This window comes from Megalops cyprinoides, chromosome 4 (genome assembly GCF_013368585.1).
Source record: "Megalops cyprinoides isolate fMegCyp1 chromosome 4, fMegCyp1.pri, whole genome shotgun sequence".
In the NCBI taxonomy this organism is placed as follows: Eukaryota; Metazoa; Chordata; class Actinopteri; order Elopiformes; family Megalopidae; genus Megalops; species Megalops cyprinoides.
In genome coordinates, this window is record NC_050586.1 from 38,485,615 (window position 1) to 38,497,344 (window position 11,730).

Below are 11,730 nucleotides of genomic sequence, written 5' to 3' on the forward strand. Positions count from 1 at the left end.
TCCTGTTATTTCCCCCTCATGGTTTCTCCTATCGTGGTTTTATTGATGATGTTCATCTCTTTCTCTCTTTTCCTGAGTCACAGGTCTCCTTGCTCACCATATGCCTCCACACCACCTACCCAACCTCACTGCTGGCCCAGGTGCCTGTACAACCCCATCACAGCAACCCACTGCTGGTTGACCTTCTTGTAAACATCACCACACTGCTTTAGCTTTTCAGAGCATGCCTGCTCCAAACAAAATTAAGGCCTTGTCATTTGCTAACCAGCCACTGAGGAGTACAGCTCCGCCCTCCCTCCAACCCATTATCAGCTCTAGCACATCCGCATAATCCCATCCTTCAAGGCCAAAAATCGCAATCTAGAGTCTTGTCCTCAACGACAACCCAGTGGTAGAATAAGTTATCTGCAACCATAGAATAACTCATGATCTTCATCTTGTACCACCAATTTAAAATACATTTTCAGACTATATCTTGGTTCCCAGAACCCTACGCCTTGCTCTTTGCAGATTTTCATCTTTAGTTCAGGCAAAGTCTTGGCTGTAAATGCCTGGTGTTCTATAGGGACTGAGAGAGTTTCACACAAAATTACACAGATACTGTTTATCCTTTCTGGTGATGCAGAAAGCTCATGCATCATCTTTCCTCTGAAAATAATCCTTAACAAATCAATCAATGTGCACTCTGCTATATTGAAAATTGGAGAATGGGCAACTTGCCAATGTGTAATGTATTTTTACAACAGCTCAATGTTAACTAACAATGTCATCTTAAATTATTAAAAGTTAACGCCATGCATGCTGATATAGAACATGAACCAGGTGACCAATTATGAAGACATCTTATCTGCATAATTCTTGACACTTGACCAATGCCAGTACAATATGAACATCAAACATATTCAGCTCTGATGTACTGTTATGAAGCCAGAATTACCAATTGACTGTGAAAAGCTATGAAACAGCCATAAAAACTACCAGCATCATATTGCCATAACTCTTTTGTGTGAAAGGTGAGTTGAGATCTTGAGTTAAGATTGTTGTGAATTCTAGCTGGACACACCAATATTTTATTTTGTAAATGTTCTATTTAATGAGGGATAGTCATGTCTACGGTGTGACCAATTCTAAAATGTCACCATAATTAACAGGTTAATCAAAAAGGAACTTCCAGTCAGGAACACCTCTGTTCCCAGTATAGACTGGTAAAACGACAACAAAGGCAGTACACTGGAACACGAATCTCTAAAGGTACAGACACGGTACAACTCCTGAAGCAGAAAAGAAGCTGAAAGGTTCTCTTTTCTATGGGAAACCAAAGAACCTTGTGAGACAAGCAATTCGTCCAACCAGCTCAGCGACACCACTCAGTAGGGCGTTCACTGATGCTATTTCCAGAGCGCGGCATCTGTGACATGAAAAATGAGGCCGCAGCAAGGCAAAACCTATCAGATTGTAGTTGGAGGACTCTCTGTGGTGCCACCCAGACACTCACACAAACATGGAAAAACAAGCAAGCATCACATCACTACGCAGGTAGTTTGTGGCACAGTAGTTATAGATTTTATAACTAACTCTTAGCAGTAGGTGAGATGCAATATGTCTGTGGATGCTGCTCACTCTTGGTCAGCTTGAAATGTGCTTGATGTTTCATCCAGCTGCTGTTCATGTACCACTTGATGAGATTCACTGTGCTGTTTCCTGGGTTTCTGCATAAAACTTCATATCTACGGCTGCTTTTTCCCTCCAAATGAAGCCTTCCAGCAGCAGTGATTTTAAAGACTCTTACCCACCCACTGTTGTCCCTCTGTCAATACCAGCAGCGCAGAGCTTGAGATCTGAGACTGTTTGCCAGCATTAGCTTCATCTTTATTGAATAAGAAACACTGGGTTCAGGACTTTTCCATAAATCAAGCTGAAAAGCTAACAGTTGCTAGAGTGACGATACTTCCGTGGAATACATAGATGCAAGCCACAGGCATTTGTTTCAATTGGCGGGTGGCTACTTGAATAGATGAGAATTAGAACATTTAACATCATAGGTCTATTGTGTCTGCTAACTGACGAGGCAGGTGGGGAGGGGGGGGCACTTAAGATGCTTAGCTTGACATAAGAATAACAGAGAAAGCTCTTCCAGCTGAAAGACGCATTCCCCATACCTGCACCTACAGCTTAAAACGGTGACCTTTACACCAGATAAATGATGAATCTGAGATCAATATCACATATTGCACTGTGAATTTGAACAGTTTGTTTCATCTCTAAAGCTTTCATAGAGAGTCCAAAATAAATCATACTAGTACGCAGTTGCATGTAGAATATAACTGTGCTGCTTTTTTCCCCAGCAACTGTACTACTTATTGTTGGTTCAGCACATTGATGAGAGTTGACAGTAACATTTTGGTCAAAACCCACTTACAGCAAGCAATTACCAACCCAATATTATTGCTTTTAACACTGGTGCGGCTCTGTGAGAGGCCGATGAGTGCAGGCATGAGTCTGTCACATTGTCCTGTTTTTTTGGTTCACTGCTCGTACAGTGGGTGGTGCAGCGGCACAGTGGGAAATGCTGTCGTCTCACAGCTCCAGGCTCCTACATGTGGGTGCAAATCTGGCCCTGCCTGTGTGGAGTTTGTATGCTCCTCCACACATGGGCTTCTCACTTGGCACTCCAATCTCTTCCAACAGCCCCAAGGTCAGTCCTGGTTTAATTGGCACCCTCGAATTGCCCTGCATGTGCGTGTGTCCTGTGACCGACTGGCCGGTTGTCCTGAGTGCGGTCCACAATTTGGTCAGGATCCAGGTCTGGGATTATGTGGTTACTGAGTGTGGATGCATGGCAAGACTTTCATGAGGTGAAGCTTAATTAAATAACACTTTAGTAATATTTTTATAATCACATTGAGTCTCTCCCATGTAAGAAACTGGTGCTGTCCTGAGGCTTAAATGAACACTTGCGAGAGTAAGGAGAAAGGGCAAAGGGCTCAATCCCCTGCAGAGTCCCTTCTGTGCAAGTGTGTGCATGAATGTACTCTGAGTTAAAATACGGTACTAAAACTGAATTACTCCCAAGAGCCATCTTTGATGCTCTTAACATGAGGAAACTCTTTAGCAATATATCTTTTCAGTATCCTCTCGGAATGGGTAGCAAACACTTTCTGTTGTAGCCACACGCCCTTACACTGTCGCCTGGTGTGCACTCAGTATCAGATGTAACTACGGAGCAAATGTTTACTGCCATCACATTACAGTCTATTAAACCACATATATTCAGCAGCTATAACAAATACTTTGCTGGCGATTATCTTCAGGAACAGATAAGTCACAAATATTTACATGTATGTTCATACTTGAGGCACACAGATTGACTGTTGAAATACAATCAAGAATTGATTCTAAAATGTCTAAACAGAAAGGTCATCTGATACATTTTTGGTTTTATGTACTCTCAAAATCATGAATACCAGAGTCAAAACAAGCATGACCAGCAATGAAAATGGTAATAAATTAATAATACAGGAACATTTTCAAGCACCTGCTGTTTAGATTACTGTCACTCACTGATTCTGGTGAAAATACTCCTTCAGGGTGAAAAATGCGACAGTCGAAGGTATAACTTTAGCAGAACTCCAGTGGCATGAATAATAACCTTGTACGAGTCACTATACATTAAGCAACTTTATATCAATCACACTGTAACGCTTGTAGGCACTAAATAATATCCATGCACATGGCATAATGGTAAACATTTGCCCTTTGCAGCATGCATAATCTGTACAATTTGCTGAATGTTCAATAAAAGTGTAATGTCAACTGAATGCATTAGAGGCGTCATTTGCATGTAGTGTTTTCTATCATAAATTAATTAGGCACATTAAACGGATGCAGTGGTACAGCATCAAAATCTGCATACCACTGCCTATGGAAAAAGTATTTGCTTTCTAATCAATGAGAACATTCTAATAATATACTCTCATTTATACACCTTACTGTAATTTATTCTGTGTATCCGGGTTCCTGCTGAATTTCCATGAGAGTATATAAATATCACGTCTACACAGAAAAAGCCAATTTGAGTTCTAACTCGAGCATATCTCACTGGAAACATATATATTTTTATATACCCCTACTTTGTGTCTAATTATCCACATCTAAAACGAATTAAATGAACTAAACGAATACAGACTTGCAATGGTATGCGTTAACTTAAATAATTTACATAAAACACAAAGTTGATGAATCGAGAACTTGTTTTTTTCATTCAATAGCAATACTTTCCAAGCTGTTTAGATGGTTTGTCGGTGAACTGCATTGACCTCAACAAATCTTTATTATTTACCAGCCCCGATACTCACCGTTTCCAAATGCTCCACTCAGGCAGGAGATCATGAAAGGGAGAAGCGCAAGCATTCCGGTACGCTTTGAGTGAGCGGCATCCATTTCCAAGAAAAATGTCACGAGAAATGCGCCTTGTCTCCTCTTTCACGGTCCTACGCGCGTTACACTATTGCCTTTGCCCCCTCAGCACGGCTCTCTCACGCCATCCTGCTGCTGAACATGTTTTCATACACTCTGCATGTTCTCTCCTCAGACGCATCTACAGTTCTGCCTCCGCTGAAACGACCCCCTGCAAAAGTACTCTTTCTCAGACCGCGACGGTAGCAGAGCTTCTTAGCGCACAATTTCACTACGGACTGCCCGACTGTGTCCGAGAACGTCTTTATTGAAAACGGGATGAAGCGTCACATGCTGAAAATAGATACGGTTTGTTTCAATCGATTTTTCAAAACTGGTTCTTTAAAGTGGTTTGGTAATCGTGGACAGTATCGGGGGTGTTTTCGCGTTGCGCTTCTCCTAACTACCAGTGTGAGCTGAGGCAATTACGATGCCCCTAAGAATGTATGCGACGTTCTGACAAAGTATATGAAATATTTCGTATTGTTTTTCTCCATTCAGGTATTTGATTGAACGTGCATGGCATTTGTGGTAGATGCCTGGCCAGGAAAATGCAAGTCACTCATAAAAACCACAGACAGGAGAGAGCTGCCGTGAGCTTTAGGCAGTCACTTAATTAAGTACACTGCCTGGCCAAAAAAAAGTCGCCCTTTGGATTTAAATAAGCAAATGATCTGGGGTTGCTTCAAGTGGTCAGGTCTAGGCTCAGCAATGTTATGTGGCAATAAAATGAAGTCAACTGAGTACCTGAATGTACTGAATGACTAGGTTATCCCATCAATGGACTTTTTCTTCCCCGATGGCACGGGCATATTCCAGGACAACAATGCCAAGATTCATCGGGCTCAAATCGTGAAAGAATGTTTCAGGGAGCATGAGGAATCATTTTCACACATGAATTGGCCACCACGGAGTCCTGACCTTAACCCCATTGAAAGTCTTTGGGATGTGCTGGAGATGACTTTATGGAGTGGTTTGACTCTCTCGTTGTCAATACAAGATCTTGGCCAAAAATGAATGCAACTCTGGAAATAAATATTGTGACGTTGCATAAGGTTGTCGAAACAATGCCACGGCGAATGCGCGCCGTAATCAAACCTAAAGGGGGTCTAACAAAATATTACAATGTGCCACTTTTTTTGGTCAGGCAGTGTATGTTGGTCGCTGATGTCTTGCTGAGAGGTCCAAGTTAGGCCCGAATGTCACCTGGACTTTAGATGTGACCCAGCACAATTAGTTGATAAAGGAGAGGCCAAAAAGAACATAACAAGTGGGTGCAATAAGCTCTTCAGAGCATGGATCACTGGTGTGAATAACATTTACTGCCTGTGATGGCTGTATCTTTCCAACCTTCCCTTTCAAGTAGAAGATATTTAATTTATTACCACTTTGTGTGAGAGGGGTCCATAGGCTTCTAAGGAACAGCTGAGGCATCAGGGTGGACGCGGGATGGAGATTTAATAGTCTTCATTAAACATTTCACCTTTCATTGCCCCCATACTGGTCTCACAAATTTAAGCCCTGGGCTGGAGGGTTTATGAGCCCCCAAATAAGGCTGTAATGTCCTACAAAAGTGAGATATGAGCTGCTTTTGGGTACCACCACCTTCTGTATACAGGTGAAGTATGAGGAAGTACTGGACCTGTGGTCTACCTGTATCGAAAATGTAATTCTATGAGAAAACAATGCCTACTGCTAAAATGTCACAATTATTATCAGCTGACATAAGCCATAACCATAAGATAAAAATAGTCATCTTAGGAGCTGTGTAGGGCCAGGCAAATCTATACTGGCAGTGTAATGTTTAGCAGTACATTGATTTATTATATCTCATATCAACTAATAAAGAATACTGAATGCAGTGCATAAAGACTCTTTTGCTGGAGTCGTAGATACATATAAAAGTAGAAATGATGCACAAAGTGTATAAAACACTGCTGAAGTTAAGGTAAGGAGCAGGTTTGTGCTGCTGTAAGGTTACTGGTTTGATTCCCAGTTCGGGCAGTGCTATTAGACCCTTAACCAAGGTACCCCAATTTGCTTCGCCAAATATGCAGTTGTACAAATGGATAAATCACTCTGGATGAACTGTGCTAAGCAAACAAATAATGTAAACTGACATATGGAGAATTCATGATTTGTGATTTTGAGTAACTTGGCATGTTTGTGTGCTAAAAGAGAATTTTGTCATGAGGAATAGGGAAGTGATGAGCAAGGAGGGAAATGTATTTTTTTTTTCTTTGAGGAAAAGTTGTTAGATGGAGACAAGTAAAACTGCAGTCAGATCTGTTGGATGGTGAGAATGATATCCATCTTGTGTGTCATGAGAAATTTGCCTCAATCTCTCCCAAAGAGGCGTGGCTGTAATGCAGTGGCAGCTGGTGCTTTCAGATATTAGTATTTGTTTGCTTGACAGGCACCTTCATCCAGACTGACATTCACAGCTATCAATGTTACCTGTTACTCAGACAGCTGGATATATAATGAAGTAATTTAGGTTAAGTGCTTTGCTCAAGTGCCCCAACTGGGAATCGAACCAGCAGCTTTCTGGTTACAGATTACAGATCCAGTTATTGTCATTGTTAAAGCTGCCACTGAAAAACAAACATATTTTAAAATATTTAAAATAATATATTTCACTAAACTTCACTATTTCACTGAAGGGATGTCCTAAGAGAGAACAGTCTTACTGTGTAGGAACTGAGCAGGTGGCTGGTTCATGTCTATGTAAATAAATAAAGTTTATTATTATTATGTCCCTGACTGGCTGTCTCTCTATTCCTTTGTGTGAAAACTTGCCTCGCTCACTGGAAACTCAAAATGGTGAAGTCAAAGTACAGCTAGTGCAGTTCTTTCCAACCACAGCTATGAAAAACAACTGTCAACAAGTTATTTTACTATTCATAAGATTTGCTGATGCATGTATAATCCAGACAGTGCAAGCTATAGAAAACTCACAGAGACAAAATCACTTGTGGGATAACTTCTGCCACTTTGCTGTGAGCAAGTCTGAGGCAATGAATATACCAAAACACTTTAGGAACAACTTCCATCGCATTAGTCTGTTACCCATTTAGCTCAGAGGCCTTGACAGTAGCCCCCTCATACAGTGTGTCTGTGCCACTAATTTCTCTGTGTAATTAAACTCCACCATTGCCATATTCACAAGATTAAAATTGCAGCAAAACTCACCCGCAGGACACATCAGAGGACCCATTTGATGCTCATGAACGCTGCCCCACTCCTCAACTTACCTCACAGTGATGGAGAGCCGAGAATTACAGCTGATGTCATCTTCCATTTACCTTGTGAAGAAAGGTGCTGTGTTATGTCGCATTTAATCTTGCGCTGGGCTGACGAAGTGATGGCAGCAATCAAATTGTTCTGAACGCTGCTTGCAGCCTAGTCCATTGTATCCTTGTATCTATTTTGTTTAATTAGCTTTCCTTGTATGATCTAACATTACAAGATACCTTGTTAATGCAATGTTATCTAACTGTATTAAATACTCTCCCTTGTTACAAGTACCTCCAAAATGACTAAAAGTGAGGACAGTATAAATTGTATTTTTCTAGCAATAAACTGTATGTTGGCTATCACAAGTCATCTGTTCATAACATCCCTCCTCCACTCCATCTCCCTCTTTTTCCTCATTTATGATGTCCACATGGGGGTTGAACAGCCTTGGCCTACAGCCAGATGTGATCCTTTCATTGGACTCCAAGCCAAATATTAGTACTGCTATAAGCACCTCACACACAACCTTCACGCTTTGATTGTGTGGAAATGGATTTACTTGATTGTTAATTTGATGTGACAATCAGTATGTTAAGGTTCATTGGTTTTTAAACAAATTTTAAGATGTGTAAAAAGTCTGAGGAGGCATTGCTGCTCCCGTCTCCTCGGAGAAAATGTTGCTGGTACACTGCTGGCTCTCCCATTTCTGAGCTCATGAAGATAACTCTACATGAGGAGGACAATCAGAACTGCCGAGCTCCCAGCTCAGAACCTTCCCCCAGAATTTGCCACAAAGAAAAGGGGGCTGAAAATCAAAGTCAAAATCGAAGATGGGCTTTGTTAAAAAGTGTGCATTTTAATTCCATACACTGTCTGGGTATCTCGGCTATATCCGTGTCAGTGCGCTGGCGAGATGCGATAGAGATGACAGAATGCAGTAACAACCAGAAATCTATTTTTATTTTTTATATTTGAAATGTAATATGATGAAACCAATAAAATGTCATCCCATGTAAGGCAATGCTGTGGTGGCCATTGCAAACTGACTAGGATGAGAGTGAGAATTCCTGTGCGAGTGAAGTTGCTCATATGTCAACATACTCTTTTTGAAACTTTATGAATTCCTTTCCCCAATTCACACTGCAGAAAGGACAGAATGTGAAGCTAGCAGAAGAAATTTATGAGAGCTCTTTTTTCAAGAAGACTTAAAAAGGGCCACATTGTTTTGCCTCTGTTTGTGCATACCACCCCCATGTCTCACAGACCCTTTGTTTATAACTCAAGCCCCTTTCAGACATGCACTGCAACCCTGAACTTATCTAGACATTACCCGGAGGAGCTGTATATGAGAACGCAAATGTCCCAATCGCTTGGACCAGACATTACACGGACTTTACCCTGCCAGCTCCCTAGTACAAAGTCCGTGTAATGTCCGATTGAGTCCATGTGTGAATAGAGCAGGTCATTCACAGGGAGCGAGTGGGCGTGTTGATTACGTTTCTCATGGGACTAGCGCGAAACCGGAAGAATACAAACATCTGCTTCGTACTCTTTTCTGCCTGCCTGTATATTGCTTTCCACTCTTTCATTGATATTGCGGATGCGTCCAAATACATGTTGTTTTGAGTCCAATGATCGTTAAAGAGATAGTTAGCTATAGCTATAATGCCAAAACTTTTCTCTTACAATGATTAATAATGTTGGTTAGTAGTTTAGTATCTGGTTAGTAGCTAGCTAAGCTGTAGCTAAGTAATAGTGATAGGTATGGTGACCTAACATTACATAACGAACAACAAAAACTTACCTTCCTGTTACAATAAATGAATAATTAATAATAAATTATGTGTACCGGTAGTACCATTTGGATGGCTATGTGTAACCTTTTTTTAATAGGCTACCCAAAAGTAAAATAGGTATGCCTGCCTTCTCCTCTTCCGTGCCACATTATGTGCCCATACCACCGAAAGGTAAGACATTGAAAAGAAAAAACCTGAAAATACTTCATACTGGGTACTACACTGAAAAATAGCATGCAGTATGCAGTATATATTTGTGCAGTATGCAGTACACAGTATGCAGTAGGCGGTTTCGAATACAAACACTGCGATTTCTGCAGTATACTTTGTGTATCATGTCCTGCCTCCTGCACGCTCTATCCAGGCGCCAGCCCTCACCTAAACCAAACAGAGTATTTCCAGTAGGAGAGAACGCGTCTGACACAGATAATCTCCAGTTGTGTGCTACATGTGTGAAAGGGCAACTCCAGACAATGTCCAGACCTGATTCTCCGGACATTGTCCAGAGTTTATATGTGAAAACGGCTTCAGTTGGAACCTGCCCAAACCAGTCCTGCTGCTCCCCTTATCGGCAGCACCCCCACAGGTCCCGAGGCACAGGCACACCCCCAAGGACAGCCCCCAGGTCACCATTTGCCCTCTGACCTGTCTGTATCCATAGGCCACCAATAGGAACCCCAACTGGGCCAAGGATTTTGGACAATATAAACGTTGTGGTGACCTCCCCCACCTCAGTACTGCACCAATTCCTGTGGGGTGAAGAACTGGGGACACCAGACTCTCTATGGGGCAATCTCTCACACATACACACAAACACTCTATAAGGTGGGCTCTCTCACACACACACACACACACACACACACACCACACAAACAAACACACCCTCACACAAACTCTCTGTGGAGCAAGCTCTCTCTCACAAACACATATACACAAACACTCTCTGTAAGGTGGGCTCACACACACCCTCACACAACTACACATACCTGCAACCCATCAATACAGCTCTGAACGAGAAACCTGATTCCTGTGTTCTGACCAACACACCACTGCGACACCAACCTTCACCTGGATCTAGTTCACGGGTGAAACTGCCTCAGTTTCAGAGAATGTAAAGATTCTTACATGCCATTGTTAGGATTTAAAGAATTGTCATAAAGATACCCCATCAACCACACACAAAGCTCCATTGTTGACTGAAACACGGAATACAAAACACTCTATATTACAGTCAGGAATATGTTTCAGTCACAATCACGCTATAACATTTGCACAAAATGCTGCAATCAACTCTGAACCAAAAAGCGTAGTTAAACTGTCCTATATCCTTGATTATCTTTATTGGGCAATTTTCCTTTTTATAATTCTCTCAACAATTGCCCTATATTTCCAATGTTTTATCCATATAAAATACTCCAGACACTGACAATCTTGCTCAGACCTGTTCTTAGATTGGGAATTGGTTTAAGGATAAATTAAACTATGCATTTCCCATTCAAAAGGCATCCTCCCTCTCAACCAAATCCCATATCGCCCATTTACTAATTACTGGTAGCAGCCTTCATCAGATTCAAAACTCTGCCACCGGCACACCATGCTGTCCCCATACACCAATAAAATCTCATCACTCCTGAATCACTGCCCGAGCCCTGCAATCTTCACCCAAGGGCCTTTTTATTAATTTTCATCAAATACCAGGATCATCAAATAAATGCAAACTGTGAGCAACAGTTACATTCAAATGTTGTTTGCTATAAACCAGTTTATTGCATCTCAGGCATTAATAGGGGACGATAAATGTTTAATGCAAAGTTATGAACATATTTAGCAATGCACATCTGTGTACACTTTTTTTCACCAACTAACGCTTTTGTAACACTGTGATTGGCGAAGTCTTATCTTTATTATGATCACTCCTAAAAGCCACATTGTGAGTGTGGATAAATCCTGTCAGTTGATGTCAATGTTAGTTCCCACCTTAGTCGATCTCATTTGTTTCCAGTGTAAGAGGTTATCTGAACATTGCATTGACTTTTCAATGTAAGAGTCAGCCAGTGATACGGATACTGAAGCTGAGACAGATATGCAGGCAAAGCGAGAGCACCACAGCAAATCAACTGTGACTCAAAAGGAGGAGGCTTGTAATCTGTTGAATCATTGTCAATGACAACTTTATTGTGAAAATGAAGTGATACAAAATTCTTCATGTCACATTATCAGTTAAAAATTTCAAGTTCTGCCA

At 41.3% G+C, this 11,730-nt stretch overlaps 1 protein-coding gene across 1 annotated transcript in view; it reads right to left on the reverse strand.

Annotated features, from left to right (window-relative positions):
• Positions 1-4,615, reverse strand: part of LOC118776118 (contactin-associated protein-like 5) — a 55,867-nt gene extending 51,252 nt beyond the window's left edge. The window contains exon 1 of the mRNA XM_036526212.1: positions 4,356-4,615. Within this exon, the coding sequence (XP_036382105.1) occupies positions 4,356-4,440 (85 nt within the window). The 5' untranslated portion in view covers positions 4,441-4,615. The remainder of the gene's footprint in view (positions 1-4,355) is intronic.
• Between the last annotated feature and the right edge of the window lie 7,115 nt (positions 4,616-11,730).